The sequence below is a fragment of the Seriola aureovittata genome, chromosome 21 (genome assembly GCF_021018895.1).
Source record: "Seriola aureovittata isolate HTS-2021-v1 ecotype China chromosome 21, ASM2101889v1, whole genome shotgun sequence".
Lineage (NCBI taxonomy): Eukaryota > Metazoa > Chordata > Actinopteri > Carangiformes > Carangidae > Seriola > Seriola aureovittata.
This window is the reverse complement of record NC_079384.1, coordinates 4,344,589-4,360,171: the sequence shown is the minus strand read 5'-3', so window position 1 is coordinate 4,360,171 and position 15,583 is coordinate 4,344,589. Positions and strand designations below refer to the sequence as shown.

The 15,583-nt window shown below is 39.2% G+C and overlaps 2 protein-coding genes across 3 annotated transcripts; one reads left to right on the top strand and one right to left on the bottom strand.

Annotated features, from left to right (window-relative positions):
• The first annotated feature begins 1,393 nt into the window (after nt 1–1,393).
• Nucleotides 1,394–12,690, top strand: tefa (TEF transcription factor, PAR bZIP family member a). 2 transcript variants are annotated; one of them, XM_056366147.1, is made up of 5 exons: nt 1,394–1,644; nt 7,269–7,667; nt 8,389–8,609; nt 9,379–9,590; nt 10,371–12,690. In XM_056366147.1, the coding sequence occupies exons 1-5, from the start codon at nt 1,569–1,571 to the stop codon at nt 10,390–10,392; spliced, it is 930 nt and encodes a 309-aa protein (XP_056222122.1). In that variant the 5' UTR covers nt 1,394–1,568; the 3' UTR covers nt 10,393–12,690. The 2 variants fall into 2 exon arrangements, with proteins under 2 accessions (XP_056222122.1, XP_056222121.1); XM_056366146.1 differs by lacking the exon at nt 1,394–1,644 and adding an exon at nt 5,994–6,384.
• A 940-nt stretch (nt 12,691–13,630) lies between these two features.
• On the bottom strand, nt 13,631–15,254 carry phf5a (PHD finger protein 5A). Its single transcript, XM_056366287.1, is given in 5 exon segments — nt 13,631–13,827; nt 14,000–14,055; nt 14,058–14,165; nt 14,664–14,687; nt 15,034–15,254. Coding segments are annotated over 5 exon segments (330 nt in total). The 5' UTR covers nt 15,086–15,254; the 3' UTR covers nt 13,631–13,737.
• Nucleotides 15,255–15,583: the final 329 nt, after the last annotated feature.

The following is a 15,583-nucleotide window of genomic DNA, read 5'->3' as shown; positions in this document are numbered from 1 at the left end:
CTGGTGGAGGACCCTGACGTTGGAGACGTGTTGCTGATAAAATGCATGAAGTTATTGATTTGACTCATGTTTTTTTTCTGTTCCAAACACACTCTTGATTTTAGTTGTTGGGGGGCAATCAAAGTCTTCTTGAGTATTCAAAACTGTGTCCCTGTGCTTTTATTCATAAAGTGAAGGTTTTGATTCTTCTGTTCAAATTCTGAGAAAGTCCCAGTAAAATCTTGTTTTTGGATGATAGAAAAAATATCTAAAGAAAATGCATTAATCAATTAAACAGCTAAATATTTTTCTGGAAACAATGTTCTTGTTACTCAGTTTAATCCACAGACCTGTGTGTTTAGTGTTTCTATCATTCTTCCTTATTTTTTGTATTAATCTTCCCTATGTACGACAATAAGGGTGAACATAATGTGTTACAGTGTAATATATACTATAATATAACAACAACAACATTTCCTCTCTGGTACAGTGTCAACAAAAACTCAGTGATTACGGTTGAACCAAACAATGATGTGTTTTGTTAGAAACCAGCCAGACTGCCTCACGGCAGACTTGGGAGTTAGTGAGTCCTGCACGTGTTGACACGCCCAGTGACCCCGACACAGCCGGGCCCCTGGGCGCGAGGCCCTTTGTACCCACAGTCAAGTGATCAATGAATTTTGTTTTATTTTATTTTTCGGTCCAAGCGGACATAGTGATTTGTCAAACTTGTTATAATTAGTATAATCCACGCATGTGTGCCAGTTGCAGACATGCTGGGCTTTTAGCCGCACCCAGGTGGAATTGAGGTGTTGTTAATATAATTAGTCACCTGAGAACAAGTTAAAGTGTCTACAGTGAGCTAAACACGTGTCTCAACTTTTTTTTACACGTGTATTATATAGCCCATTTAAAAATAAACTGTCCGTGGGGCATTGGATGAGGTTTTAACACATTTCTACTCCAGTTTATGACTCGAAATGCGTGTTACGCCGTGGGTTATCTTATACTGCCACCACTATCACTTTAATGAAACTATTATATTTTATTGATGATATTTACATGTTATTTTTTTTTAAACTCGCCAAATGCTCTTTACGTTTCCTTTCCTTAAGGCAGAGGACTCGGGAGTTGCCTCAGCTGGTGTTTAAAACTTATTATTTTGTATTTTCTGCTGTAACACATTATGCAACAGACAGCTAGCCTACTTTTAGCGTATACACTTTTTTTTTTTTTTTTTTTAACCTTAGGTAATTCAGCCACGGCTCGGGATTGGCTGTCATCGCTGTGATGGACACAGACACTGGCCAATCGGCGCTCTCTCCGTCGATCGCCGGCAGAAAGCGCGCTGCTGATTGGCTGTTGGTGAGACGCTGACTGCGTTAAGTAACTTGTCATGGTGTGTGAACCCTCAGAGTTTTAATATCCCAAACACTTTAGTTGAGCTGTCAGCCACCGATTTGCCTCCGGGATCTACTGCGTTTTTTGTTGCTTATTGATTCTAATATTGTTTCTTATGAGCTGCTGATCAGCTCTGAAACATTTTATTGATCTTAATTGCAAAAGGTCAAAAAAAAAAAAAAAAAAAAATGACTACAGAGATCCCGGAGATTTTCAGGTCTCTTCTTGAGCATCCATTTACTCTCCCGAACTTTGACGAAAATGGTGAGTGACATCAAACTGTGAAATGTGGTTTCTCGGAGTTTTGTGATTTAAATAACTTGCAGCACCGTTTGGTTTTTTTTATGCAAAGAAAGTCGCTGATGTCGAATGAGCGTTTTGAAAACTGATTCATGCATTTCTGCAAACAACTGCGTGTCTGTTGCGTAATCCCTGTCAGCTGATCTGGACGGGACTTTGTGCCTTTTGCTGGACTGTGGAGATCTGCTCCCTGGCTTTAATTAAAACGCAAATGTTAACAGGATTCATAAAAGGGAAGCCATGTAGGACATACTTGTTGAACAGCTCCAACAGGTAACAGAAACAATGCAGGGACGGATTCTTCAGCTGTGTTGTCCTGTTAGTACTTTCGAAATAAAAGTAGCTATATTTAGCAGTCATGGATTTGGGGATTAATTACGTGGTGACATTAAGATGGTGCAGGGAAATAACTAATGCAGTTCATTTAAAATGTCATCACTGAGGTAACAGTTTCTGATCATCTCTCTTTGGCTGCTGCAGCTGAATCAGATGTTTCCACCAGCCTGACCATCTTACCCAGAGGATCCATGATCCCAAACTCATCTTCACTATTGTACATAAACTGTCAGAGTCAGCCCCTAGTTTTTTCTCCGCATTAATACTCATAACACTTATTAAAGAAATATCCGTCCATACATAGTGAGGTTAAAATGTTAACACCAACTGGGGCCTAGTAACTTTCTCAGAGGGACACATTCAGTGGGTGAAGGTTTAAACATGCTGCTTTCTTCCCTAAAGAGATCCTGTCCACTGTTGACCAGATAAAAGAGAACAGTTTACCCACTGATAAGGAAGAAGATTATGGCTGTTAATGTCTAATGTCTGTGGTACTAAGTGGATGTTCTGGTAAAAAAAAAAAAAACTCGTGGAGGTCAGTCTGTGTGGATCTGTTCGTCACCTGTGTGTGTGTGTGTGTGTGTGTGTGTGTGTGTGTGTGTGTGTTTGTGTGTGTGTGTGTGATGGAGAAAGAGGCTGGTGGGCTTTGTAGATTCTTGATTAAATCACTAGGTGGCTCTGTTTGCCTTCTCTGGGCCATATTTAGATAAATCAGATTAGGGTCATATGATCTCATTACACTGAGAGCTGTGCTGATGCTGCTGGCCCCGTTTTTAACAAGATTTTATAATCACTTCTCAGTCTGTGTTTTGTTATACGAGCTTCTGAAGAACCCCACAGAACAGATGTCTGACTCTTTCAAAGTATAATTAATGACGTCTTAATCACCTTTTTATTTCTTCCATACAAGTGAAAGGTTCAGGATTATAGTTCATTTGCCACTATTTATCATAATGAGTAAATAATAAGGTATTTTATGGATTCACTGCTGCACAAATTATCTGGAGATATTTAATTATGTTTAGGTGTTCAGAGCTGTCCAAAAATAGTCACATAAACTTTAGTAGTTTGGGAGGAGCTCAAGATGAAGTTATGAGGTCCATGACTATGACTTTGAAAGTTACACAAACATGGTGGTGAAATTTTAATTTTGGATGAACTGCTCCTTTTATTATGATGCAGTTTGTGGGCCATGATCATAGGCTGCAGTGCTTGCAAAAACAGTCTTCTAGCAATCTGTCAAAGTACCAGTGACCGTAAATTGAGCCCCCATGGGCTGCACATGAGACACACACACACACACACACACAGGTGACTAGGATGGAGCAGATTTACAAAGACTTGACTTTGAAAGGTTCATCTGTATTTCTAGATTATGTTGTTAAAAGTGGCACCTTAACTTTATGCACTGTGAGTCACATACTGTAGTTATATGTCTATGATCTGATGCGGGTCTCAACAGCTGTTTCCCTCTGAGTTTAGGTTGCATGTAGGTCTCTGAGCCACCACACATAATCCATAAAGCTGTCAACAAAGCAGAGCAAATACATTCAGGAATGTACATGTATGTATAGTGTATGAACATGTTAATCTCGTTTAAAGTGTCATGCCTGTGAAATCTTGGCTTTTTGTATTCATTTTGTAGAAAACTGCGGTCATGATGACGAAGCTTGTTTTTAGAGAAATCCATTCACATTTCATTAAAGTTGCCTGACAGTTAAAGATAGCACTGTGGTCAAACACTAGGTTTGTTGCCATGCCGCCACTTGAGCCAAAACAGCCTGAGTCTGCACCTGTTGACAGGTCAAATGTGCTATAAATTCCACAGTATATCCCACAGGAAGTGGGAGGTTTTCAACAACTCTGTATAATGTGTTATGTCTGCCACAGAAAAGCACCCAAAGGTATAGAGAAACATATTTGATTTTAGCGTGTATGGACTTTTTTTTTCTGTTTTGTTTTGTTTTTTAAATATATAATTGATGTCAATATAAGGAATAATATTTCAGTCTATGATGTAATTGAAAGTGTCTTCTTTCAATGTCTTGAAAGTCGCAGTTTGAGTGTGTATATGTAAAATAGCAGGGGAGATGTCTGTGTTTCACAGCTCAAGCACATCATGAAGGTTGAATTAAAGTGGTTTTCTATAAATCTTGTTCTCTAGTTTCTGCAGAGCCTCGCTGAAATAGAGTGCCTCATCTCGTTTTTGTGATGTAGACTGTAGCATAGACTTAAAGTGATTTTCTCACTTTATTGTACATACTCTACATCAAGGTTTTAGGTGATTGTCATTTAGGTCTAAAATAAAAATAAAAAATCTTTAAAAAGTTTATCAACTATTGTTCAGGTTTTGAAAATTTGTAAAATGCCATTATACTCTTACACTATCATAGTGTATCATAGTGGCAAACATAAGGATAATGTTTCTAGAGTGAACGGGAGAAATGTTTGCGTGTATTGCCAGAAGTTTTAAATGAGGTAATGTGGTCTGTTAAAAGATGATGTTCAGCATGAAGCCAGCGACCTTCACCGAGCTCATGCACGTACTGCAGCAGCTGACCTTGAAGGTTTTGTCTCCTCGTAATGTTGTGCCAAAAACAGATTCTTTACGTGACACATATGAGCAGCACGTGTGGAAAACACCCCCCCCTCTCTCTGCAACACCTTAAAATCCTAGCTTTTATCAACTGGATAGTGTGCACAGCTGCCTTTTCTTGCAGTTTATTAATGCAGCGATGTTGGTGCAGGAACATACTGAAGAAATCTATTTAGTGCCACAAATGCACACATTGAAAAGACCATTGATGTGGAGAGTATGTCCTCTTTTTTTTTTAAAATGCGTTCATCTGTCAAAGAAAGCAAGATGTGCTTGCATCAGTATCATGTTTGGTTGAAGATCAAATGTATGTACTTCCTGCTTTGTTTGCAAGTACATTCTGTTCTGTTTTTCATTTTAATACATGAAAAATGATGAAATGAAAAACTTTTTTTATTTTTTTGAGTATGATTTAATGAGTCTATAGTGGAGAATCCAGCAATATATATATATTTTTTTGGAAAACAAGCTCTTTACTAATGCCTAAAGCTGATGTGTCAGAATTATCAGCCATCATATCAAAATGAAGCAGTTTCTGTGAGACCATGTATGTTTCGTGCTGTTGTGGCAACACAGGATTAGGACTCGACATTAACATGCAGATCTTTGCCCTTGGCATGTCTTGGTCTTCTTGGTTGCAGCAGTTTGCATATGGATGCCGTAACTTAAAGCTCAAGGCACTACTTGCAAGGCCAATTACACCCAACACTGGAGCGCCGCCCTCCCTGCATGTCCCTGTATGTCCGCTCCTCTATTGGACGGCGCCTACAGATATGTAAGGATGTCAGCTGCACGTGCTTTTGCATGTGAGCGGAGCCGTGTTGGTGCAGCAACATAAGAGACTTGCTGTACATTAGCAACGTCCTGTATGTTCTTCTTGGGCGTTGCCCTTTTCTTGAAGCTGAAAAGTAATTGAAGTTGCAAGTTAAAAATCGTGTCTTAATACTTATTTCTGAAGATGATGTGATAGCACTGCATAGACTGATGACTAATTGTGCCTTACTTGGAAGTTGTATAGCCGGTTTATATGTCGGTTCATATAACATGGAAAACCTGTTTAAAACCTAGTGATGAATATTAATATATGAATGGAGGAAGCGGTTCCCTGCAGGAACACGTTGGGTCTACGCCACGTAGTATAGCTATATGGTTCATGTCAATATTTTTTTTTTTTTTTTTTTTTTTGCTCGAGACACGTTTTTCTCTTAATATGTTCAGTGAAACATATATAACTCGGTCAACCAATGAGATCTCAGGTAATTGCGACTTGACAACCGCCATTGGCTCGTCCTCACAGTCCCCGCCCCTGCCTTCTCCGGCTCATTTAATATTCATGAGGATGAGGCGAAGCCCGCCAATCAGCTTTCAGCGGGGTGGACATGTTTAACCAGAAGGAACAGTTTGTTCACGACGCCAAAAACCCATGAGTACTAAATTTTCCGTAGAAGTGGGTCAAAGCAGCGAGCAGCCCGGGATGCACTGACGGTTGTTGTTGTATTTTTTTTTTCGTGAATTTTGTGTGTGTAAAACCGTTGGACACAGCTAGCGACGTCAGTTAGCTAGTTTCGTCGAGCGAACAGGACAACCGTTGAGCTAGCTTTTTCTTTTGTCGGTTACTACGCGGTTAACGTCAACAACAAGGGGGGGAAAAATGTCGGGAGAGCCAATTCTCATCACACTGGAAACGGCCACCGGGGCCACTAGCTCATTCCCGGTTGTTTTGAAGAAAATAATGGAAATGCCTCCGCCGAATATACTGGACGGGGAGGACGGTAAGTGCAGTAAATTGACGGAGGGGAAAGGGTGAACGGTTTGTTGTGAAGGACGTGATAACGTATGTGCAACGGTACTAACATGGACACCGCATACACTGACACCATATGTTGAACACACTACAAAGGCCTCTCCACTCTGTAATCTGTGACCCACCTCACCATCCAGGCTTTTCTAGACACGCCCCTGACTTTAAATGCTGTTTTTGGTTAAAAACACAGTTTCAGTGACCACATATTTTGTTGGTAGAGAAGTGTAAGTTACGGATATGTGAAGGAAAGTGCGTGACGTCTCCAAAGTGGTAAAAGTTGCTCATGTTTCCATTTACTTGTTAACATTTATACCATAGTTATTTTGGTAATGTTAATGATATTTTCACGTGTCACTTACGCTATCACTGTTTGTTATTGTCCCATAAGGGATCAACAGAGCATTTGGAGCATGTTCACATAGATCCAATCAGAGCTTTCTACAATAGTAAAAAAAAATCAGAAATGTAATATTAATATTCAGACAGACCGACAAACCTCAGCAAAGCTTGGCTTGTCAAAATGTTGAGATATATTGTTGTAGGTCGCAGTGGAGAATTGCATTTGTCATGTGTAGTAGTTCTGGAGACTGAGAGATCCCTGTTACTGTGAAAGGTGCAATAAAAAAGGAAGAAAAAAAAAAAGCACTCGGCTTTCTGGCCTTAGGGACATTTCTGGAATGGGGTCTCTTTGGAAAAGAAAACCAAACATGTCCTGCTGCTTAACAAAGGGTGCTTTCCTGTTGACCTCCATATGATAAGACACTAAACCGTGTTTCGTTTACAATGTGAGGGCAAATATATCTATCCATATTTGTTAAAAAACTTACCCCTTGTATTTTCTCTGTGTTTCAGACACTGACAAGGAAAAGCTGTGTCTGGGAGAAAATGCCGAGCTGGGGGGAGGAGGAAGCGATATGGGTCCTTCAGCCGCCCTGACTCCTGCTATCTGGGAGAAGACCATTCCCTACGATGGTGAGAACTTCCACCTGGAGTACATGGACCTGGAGGAGTTCCTTATGGAGAACGGCATCCCCACCTCGCTTGACGAGGACTCCCTAAAGAGCATAACAGAAGGCGGCGCCACCAAGACAGAGAAAACTAAGGTTGCTCTCTCTGCAAAGACAAAGGTGACCAGGCCAGCAAATGTGTCCCCAGTGGCCCTGCTGCCCATTCAGGAGTTGGACCGGTGTGAGGAGGAAGTGGTGATCATCACCAAGAGTGACTCTGATATCATCTGTGATGTTACTGCAGGTGAGTGGAGGGGGTAGGATCAGAAACTAGAGGGCTACAGGGTTTCACTACTTCTTGCTGAGTAGGTATTTTACCTCACAGAAAACCTGTTGTTTGGGTTGAGATCAATGGCAACAAGTGAAATTCTAGTGCTTTAGAATGGGGGTGTAGTGAAGCAGTTTGCTGTGTCATACCACCTACACTCAGAAATAGATTGACCTAATTAGAAGACTTGAATGTGCTTGCATTAATGAAAGAGACATTTGGCGCTTCAGTCTTCTATCCACTATTAACTTTTCCTGTCTGTCAGTTAGCATAAAAGTCCTTGCAACCAGTTTCTGTATAATAGTCATATTTATTTATTTGGCTGAGATGTCTGGAAAACATGATACATATTGTGACGCTGGTGTGAAGTCAGAATGTCACTCAGTCCTGAAAGAAGCCATAAGTGGCAACAGATGGCAGAAATAGATGCTGCTGCTCCTGCATAGCAAAGATAGTAGAGTTTAGCACAGTATTATCAGCAGACTCAGTCACCCACCCCCCATACACAGCAGAGTTTACGAAAAACAATACTAGCTTCAGGGTGGGGCACCTGTGAACCAGTATTACCTCTTAATTGACCAGTTAGACAGATGTGAACTGGCTAGTTCACGTATGTTGCCGAATGTGTTGCTGACCCTCAGTTTGATCTGCAGCTATCTAATATTTCAGTTCCTGTGTTCCTCTTCTGTCTGCTCAGAGGTGACCACTGAAGAGGACAGAGCGTCCCCCGAGCCCATCGACCCTGATGAGATTGAGGTTGAGATCAACTACGAGCCTGATCCCACAGACCTGGTCCTGTCAAGTGTGCCTGGGGGCGAACTGTTTGACCCACGCAAACACAAGTTCACTGAAGATGAGCTCAAACCACAACCTATGATCAAGAAGGCCAAGAAGGTGTTTGTGCCTGATGAACAGAAGGTATGCTGGGAGAGGACGAGGCGCCTCTTAAACACAGAAACCTGCCTTTGTGCCAACAGTCCAGCAGTTTGTTTCACAGTGTGTGTAGTTTGTTTTATAGAAAACACCACAACAAAAAGGCAAACTAAAGCATAAAGCAGGGATCAACATGTAGGGTTGTTCACTCTAGTTTTTGTAATGAGTTTACATTTGGAAACATTTACTGAGGTTGTTTTCCAGAATTTTTTTTAGAGAGCAAAACAGCAGAGAAAATAAGCTCTACTTCTTTGAAGTGTAAAGCAGTGAATTGGAAATATGTTGTCTTCATTTGCTAATTCATGTTGGTCCGTGCACATGTTAAGGTGTAATATTCACTTCTAATTTAGCTGTCTGTGAAATTCGATGCCATCATAAAATCATGCTACCTTAATGAAATACAGTGAAACAACTTCATTGCCTTGTGGTTTCATCAGCCAGTTTCCCAGATTGGTGTGAGGGAAGTAGACATAGCAAAAAAACAAGGCCATGTCACAGTGAATCTTTTCTAGCAACTCACAGTGACTCAGCAATCTGATAATCTCAAATCTGATGCCTTCCTCCCTTTCCCGTCCACCAGAGAACAGTGGTTTTGTTTACATGCACAAAGGAGCTTGGCTGTCAGCCATATTACAAACTAAGCTGAGGTCAGACTTGGGTAACGCGGCTAATGCGTTGATAAAAAGGTGTGATGTCGTGTTTCTTTGACTCAACAGATCCCTTTTGTTTGTTTTTTTCCTCTCCACCTCTGTAGGATGATAAGTACTGGCAGAGGAGGAAGAAGAACAACGTAGCTGCCAAACGCTCACGTGACGCCCGCAGGTTAAAGGAGAACCAGATCACCGTCCGAGCAGCTTTCCTGGAGCGTGAGAATGCAGTGCTGCGGTCGGAGGTTGCAGAGTTACGAAAGGAGTGCGGCCGCTTCAAAAACGTTGTGGGTCGCTATGAAGCCAAATTTGGATCAATGTAAGGGACCAAAATAAAGCATATGAAACTGTAAATGGACATCCATGTAGCAAACAGCAAAATATCAGTCACTTTGTTTTATACAAACCAGGTTAGAGACACCGTTGAGTCCTGATTGTTGGCTATGTTGACAAATACCAAATCTACTACTGTTGAAAAGAAGCCGCTCGGCTGTTGTTTGGCCAGAGATAGACAGAGGAGAGGGAGGGAGAATAGTACACCTGTTGGGATCGCCAGTGGTGTGGGTTAAATAAGACAAAAATGTGTCATCTGACCTGACATTGACCCTCCTCCGGTGATACACGCCATCTTTGGAATGGGAATATAATGTATTAAAGGACATTTTATTGACCCCCTGACTCGTCCAGTCTCATAGGATCGGATAAAATGTGGGTTGAATGCAGGTTCAGTAAACTAGTGCGATGCCTGCTGCTTGTATATGAAAAGGATATCAATGACATCAAAAAGTTGAACAGGGAGGCAGCCTAAATTACAGTTATTTGGATTAATTAACAAAATAATAGCCACACAGTGAAGCCTTACTAAGCCTTCATGTCTCTTGTATTGGCAAATACTCTACAATAGTTTCTTAATTCCCCACACACTACCAGACCCTTGATTGACTAACTTACCTATCGTGGTCTAATACATATTTAATCAGGTAACACAAGCCAAACCCTGTGATCTTGTGAATCATGTTCCCGATGCTTAATGTTGACCTCTCTCCTTCCTCCCTCCCTCCCTCCCTCCTCATTCATCCTTGTTCTCTTCTCTTTCAAGTGCGATGCCGGAAGACCAATAGACAACAGCTGATTTATTCATTTATTTTTCTAATGAATCAATAAATCAAAACCATTGAGGGTTGGTATGTGAGAACAATAGAATCGATCAGATGAAGAAGAGGAGGAAGAGAGCGTACGTGAGGGCGTGACTGTTGTTGCCATGGAGACGCAACAGCATGTTAAGACCTGATATCTGTTTTTTTTTATTTTTTTTTTATTTTTTTATGACTTCTGTTTGCCATCCATGTGAGTGAGATGAATGTGAGAAGATATTCAAGTGCTTCTTCAGTACACCTCTTTCATGTAGTGTACTTCTATCATGTTTTGTATGCCTTTGGCCGAAAGAGATCATTTGTGATGAACTGTGGGTTTTATTTCAATTTTTTAGATGGTTGACATTTAGGCAGCAGTTACAATAGTTTAGACTAGATTTTGAGTCAGTTTTATGATATTGTAGAAATAAACTGGTTTGCAGGTTGCTTTCAGTTCTTTGCACATTTTAATGACTTCTGAAACCCACATGTCCATTTTTTTGTTTTCAAATTTCTATTAGTATGGCAGATATGTAGAGAACTGGGCTTTTCTTTCCTCACAAAAACTTCTGATTGTGACATTTCCACTAACTTAAGCTTCTTCAGGGGATAACAGTGACGTGGCTGAAAGAAATGCAGCCATGTTTACTTCTCTTCACATAAAAGAACTCCTTACCAGCAGCACAGGGCTGTACATAAACACTGTTCTCCCTGTTTCAATGTATGTCTTGCAGTCGCTCTCGTGCTGTGTTTGTCACTGAGTAAGACGCCTGCTTGAGCCTCTGTAGGTTGTCATGTGACTCGTCCATTTACGTCAGAAACGCTTCAGAAGTATTGTGTGTAGAACCCACTGATGCATGTACTGTAAATAGTTGTAGTCTAAAATGATGCTCTATTTTTTTTTTTTCCAATATTTTACAAATGTGTTCAGTCTTGTAGGACATGAGAACTCAGATACATTGCCAGTTGAGTTTTTGAACAGGTTCTCTTTAGTTTGAGTGAATATCAAGCAATTAAATTGTAAATTTCCTTAAAGCTTATCATCTCTTGAAGAGCTGACATTTGCCCTTATATGGCAGTGTCTCATCTTTGTTAGATGCTAATGTTGCTCTTTAATTATTGCTTCATTAAAGGCAGCTGGTGGTGAAAGGTTAAACTCGTTAAGCCTGAAAACACAGACATTTTTGTTGATGTCGTCTACTACACAGCTCTTATTAAAGTAATCAAGCTCATATTTCTAGTAAATTTACAGGTGCATTCCTTGAAACAACCAAAACAGTAAAGATGTTCAAAACCCTTGACTGGAATGTATTTGCATTTAGATTGAATAATCTATTAAGTTTTTTGGGGTGTGTTGGTGGACTCACTTATCACCCAACTTTTTTTAGTTCATTTGTGTCTGAACTTCTTCAGAAATTCTCTCTCAGACTTGGAAGCTGGCAGCTGTCGCCAGCTGATAATTTTTATTTTTTGACAAACCAAGAAGTCTCAATAAATACAGACTGTATTGGGGCATCTTTATTTTTTTATAAAATAAAGAACCTCGAAATATAAAAATGTCTTCTATGTCTAAAGCCATTTCAATGCAGGGTGCAGTCTGGCGGTTTACAGGGGTTATACTGTTGAAAATCATATCCAAAAATCAAAAGTTGTTACCCAGGATTATTTAACTGTCCAATTCTGACAAAAAGGGAAAGGTGGTCTTTTCTGCTGTGCTTCCACTATAGACTTTTTTACCAAGAATTCACTGTAAGTCTTTTTTTTTGGGAGGGGTCGATTTATGAAGAATTTAATTAAATCTAAACTGATATGGGTTATTTTATTAACAACACACCCAGCAGTAAACACAGCTTCATCTATTCTCATCTTTTTGTGTAAAAATGAAGAGCAATCTTCTCTGTGGAGTAAAACTAAACGTCAGGATCGCCACATTTATCCAGTGGATTTTCTGGAAATAATTTTACTCCAAGCCTCATTAATTTCAGTTAAGAAAGAGTCACATTCTCCATAATACAGTCTCCAAAGTGTAATTATTAGTATCATTTTGACATGAATGATTATGTATTTCCTGACTTGTTTAAATATTTGTAATGCTCTCTGCTATAATAGAGGTTGCATCTGCCTTCTACCAGGAACAGGTCAATTTGTTAACTTTGAGGGGTTGTTTTTAATCCTCCTGGTTCTGTCTTTGTATTTCTTTGTAAAGAAACATCTTGGCATTTTAAGTGTGGCTACCTTTTGTCTTGTATATACAGTATGTATAAATAAAGCCTTGTTGAAAAAGTGTGTAATTGTTCTTTCCTAAGGACATGCTTCTTTATATTCTGAGTGAACTGCTCATCTTTAAGTCCACTTAGCCATTGCCAAATGATGAATACAGAGTTATTTTAAAAGCTTAAATGACAAGTCCAAATGTCCAGCTGTCTCCAGGCGGACTAGACCTAAGCATAAATAAACAAATAAATATATAAATTGTACAATCTATGCACCGTTCTCAAAATATCAAAGTTTAAATTTGATGTGTGTGTGGACTCTATACTACATATTCATCTGTCAATGCCTCAACATCATTTAATTTGGTTCTCAACAATCTGAACACAAGTCCACAAAAAATATATTACACTTATAGAGGAAACTTGCTACTGGTCGTTTTCAGCCCACTGTGTGAAAGTGAAACACTGCCATCTGCTGGAGGAAGCTGAAGGACACGCAAGGAAAGAAGCTGCAGTTTAAAAGTGATACTGCTCAACATCTTCAACTGGCACACGTTCACATTCAGCCTGTCAGACAACCTATCAGGAGTTTAAACAGTATCATGTGTAGTTATAGAAATGGAAGTGTTTAGTGAACAGGAAGTTCATCTTTGTTCATGATGAAGAGCAAATTTTGTTTTATGGATAAAAAGATCTTAAAGTACATTTTCATGGCCACTAGGCAAACTCCTGCTGCTGAAGATCATGTATATGATCAAAAGCTCCAGGACATGAACTAAATGAATCTTGAGGTGGTATCATTTTGTGAACTGTTGATTCCAAGGCAAAGAAGAATGAACTAACTTTGAAACTCAATAGATTCTTGATAGAATTTACTGGGTAAAATGGCTCAACTAGCCCATGTCTATGTGTAGTTCAGTAACCATTCATATTGAACATTGTGTGAGCATGAGGAAAATTTCAAAACCTTGACTCTTAATATGCAAGTAAGAAGTCACAGAGAAAAAAAGACAGAAAGTATAAAACAGAGTTTTATTAACAAGTCAAAAATGTTTCTCGAGGTTTCAAAGAAAATCTGCAAAAGCTGAAAAACTAAAACAGGGACTGGGCTGTAGCGTCTTCACCTCTTCTTGAAGCCATACTTCTTCCTTTCATAAAACAGATCCGTTTTAGAGCTGCCCAAGTTTACAATCTTTGGACATCCATCTCGCTATAAAGAAAACAGGAAAAAGATTGTTAAAGAAAACATTTTCATTTTGTACTTACTAAGTTTAAATTGTAAGTGCTATATTTTATACGGGTCGGTACATCATAACAAGTAATGCAAGATAACAAAAACCTCATAAATATGGCCTGGTTAAATCCACAAACACTTTACTCACATCTTTCTCCTGGATGGTGCACTCTTTACAATAGTAGGCATCAGATACTCCCGGCCTCCACAGATGACACAGCGTCCCTGATAGGAGCCGTAGTTACACTCATCACAGATGCGCACCAACGTGCACGGCCTCACATAGGAATCGCAGATGACACACTTTCCATCACCTGAGAGGAACAGGGAAATGAAGGATAAGAGATATTTTATAGGAATTTCATTAATAATTCAGTTTTTAAAATAAAAGGATAAATCTTTTTTGAAACTATGCAAGTTTAACTCAGATATCGTTGAGCTGCTTACTTTTCCAGCAGCCACATAACAGTGTAGACTATAATGTGAAATGAGAATTTTGCTTGATATAGCTTCAAACGTTTAATAACAATGTTTACAGACTGTAATAGGTTGTAATACATATGTAATTAATTGTATAATACATGAACCAGTACTTCTTTATTTAGCTAGCTTTAGCATGATTGGGTTTTGGTATTGTTGGAGTATTAACATGTGTGAAGGCAAACATTAAACTGCCTGATTATGTGGACCTAACCTCAACGTAACTACGAAAAAAATAATACCGACTTATGGTAGCAGTTTTAACGTAGAGGAAAACACACGACAGTTTAAACACTCAGTCTGTTGTACCGGATTGGGAAGGGAATACTTACATTTCTCGCAAAGTCTCCCGATAGCTGGGGAATGAAAACAAAGTAGTCAGAGCCAGTCAGTATAGCCAGGCCATGAATTCGCATTGATAACACCCTTCTACATTGGAATACGTAACGTTGTTAACAATAAACCTTATTGTTAAATATACCGAAATATAATATTTGGTGAAAGCGAAATGGACCTGGAGACATTTCTAAGCTAGCACCATGTCTAACATACATTCAATGAAATCCATGATGGAACCGTTAGCATGTTAGCTAGCATGGTATCTCTAGCGCAAAATAACAATAAAGTGCATCCAGTAACAGAAAAAACAATAAAAAAAAACAATATTAGATAAGTGGTGAGATGAAACAGGTTGAACCATACCAACGCCGGCTTGTTTCCTGCAAAAGATCAAATCTGGATGATGTTTAGCCATTTCGGACCTCCGTAAGGCGAGCGCTGCTGATTTGTTTCAACTTTCGCCTTTGACCTGTAAACTTTGTATGAGAAGTTGAATTATCGCCCCCTAGCGTCTCCAAATTGAAAGACAAAAGAAACCAACCACTGATCGTATCTTCCTCTTTATCCCCCTTTTTATTTCCTCAAGAATATGTACCATAAGAAATGATTTTCTGACAAACAATTGTGACAATGTAGGAATAAATCGTTATTAATTTTAACTTTAAAAAATAAGAAGTAGAAAATAAAATAAAAATCATTCTTGTCCTTTCAGCTATATAGAAATCAAACAAATATTAAAATTATTTCTTGTTCATGTACTTCTCTAATTTATATTATATCAAATTTATAAACAAACTAAAACTTCTGTAGAAATCTAAGTTTGAAATACGTTTTGTAAAAAATTCGAATACGATTTAAGATGTTAAATATATTATTTCCTTAAAGGACCTGCGAAGCCGCGGCTTACAATTGT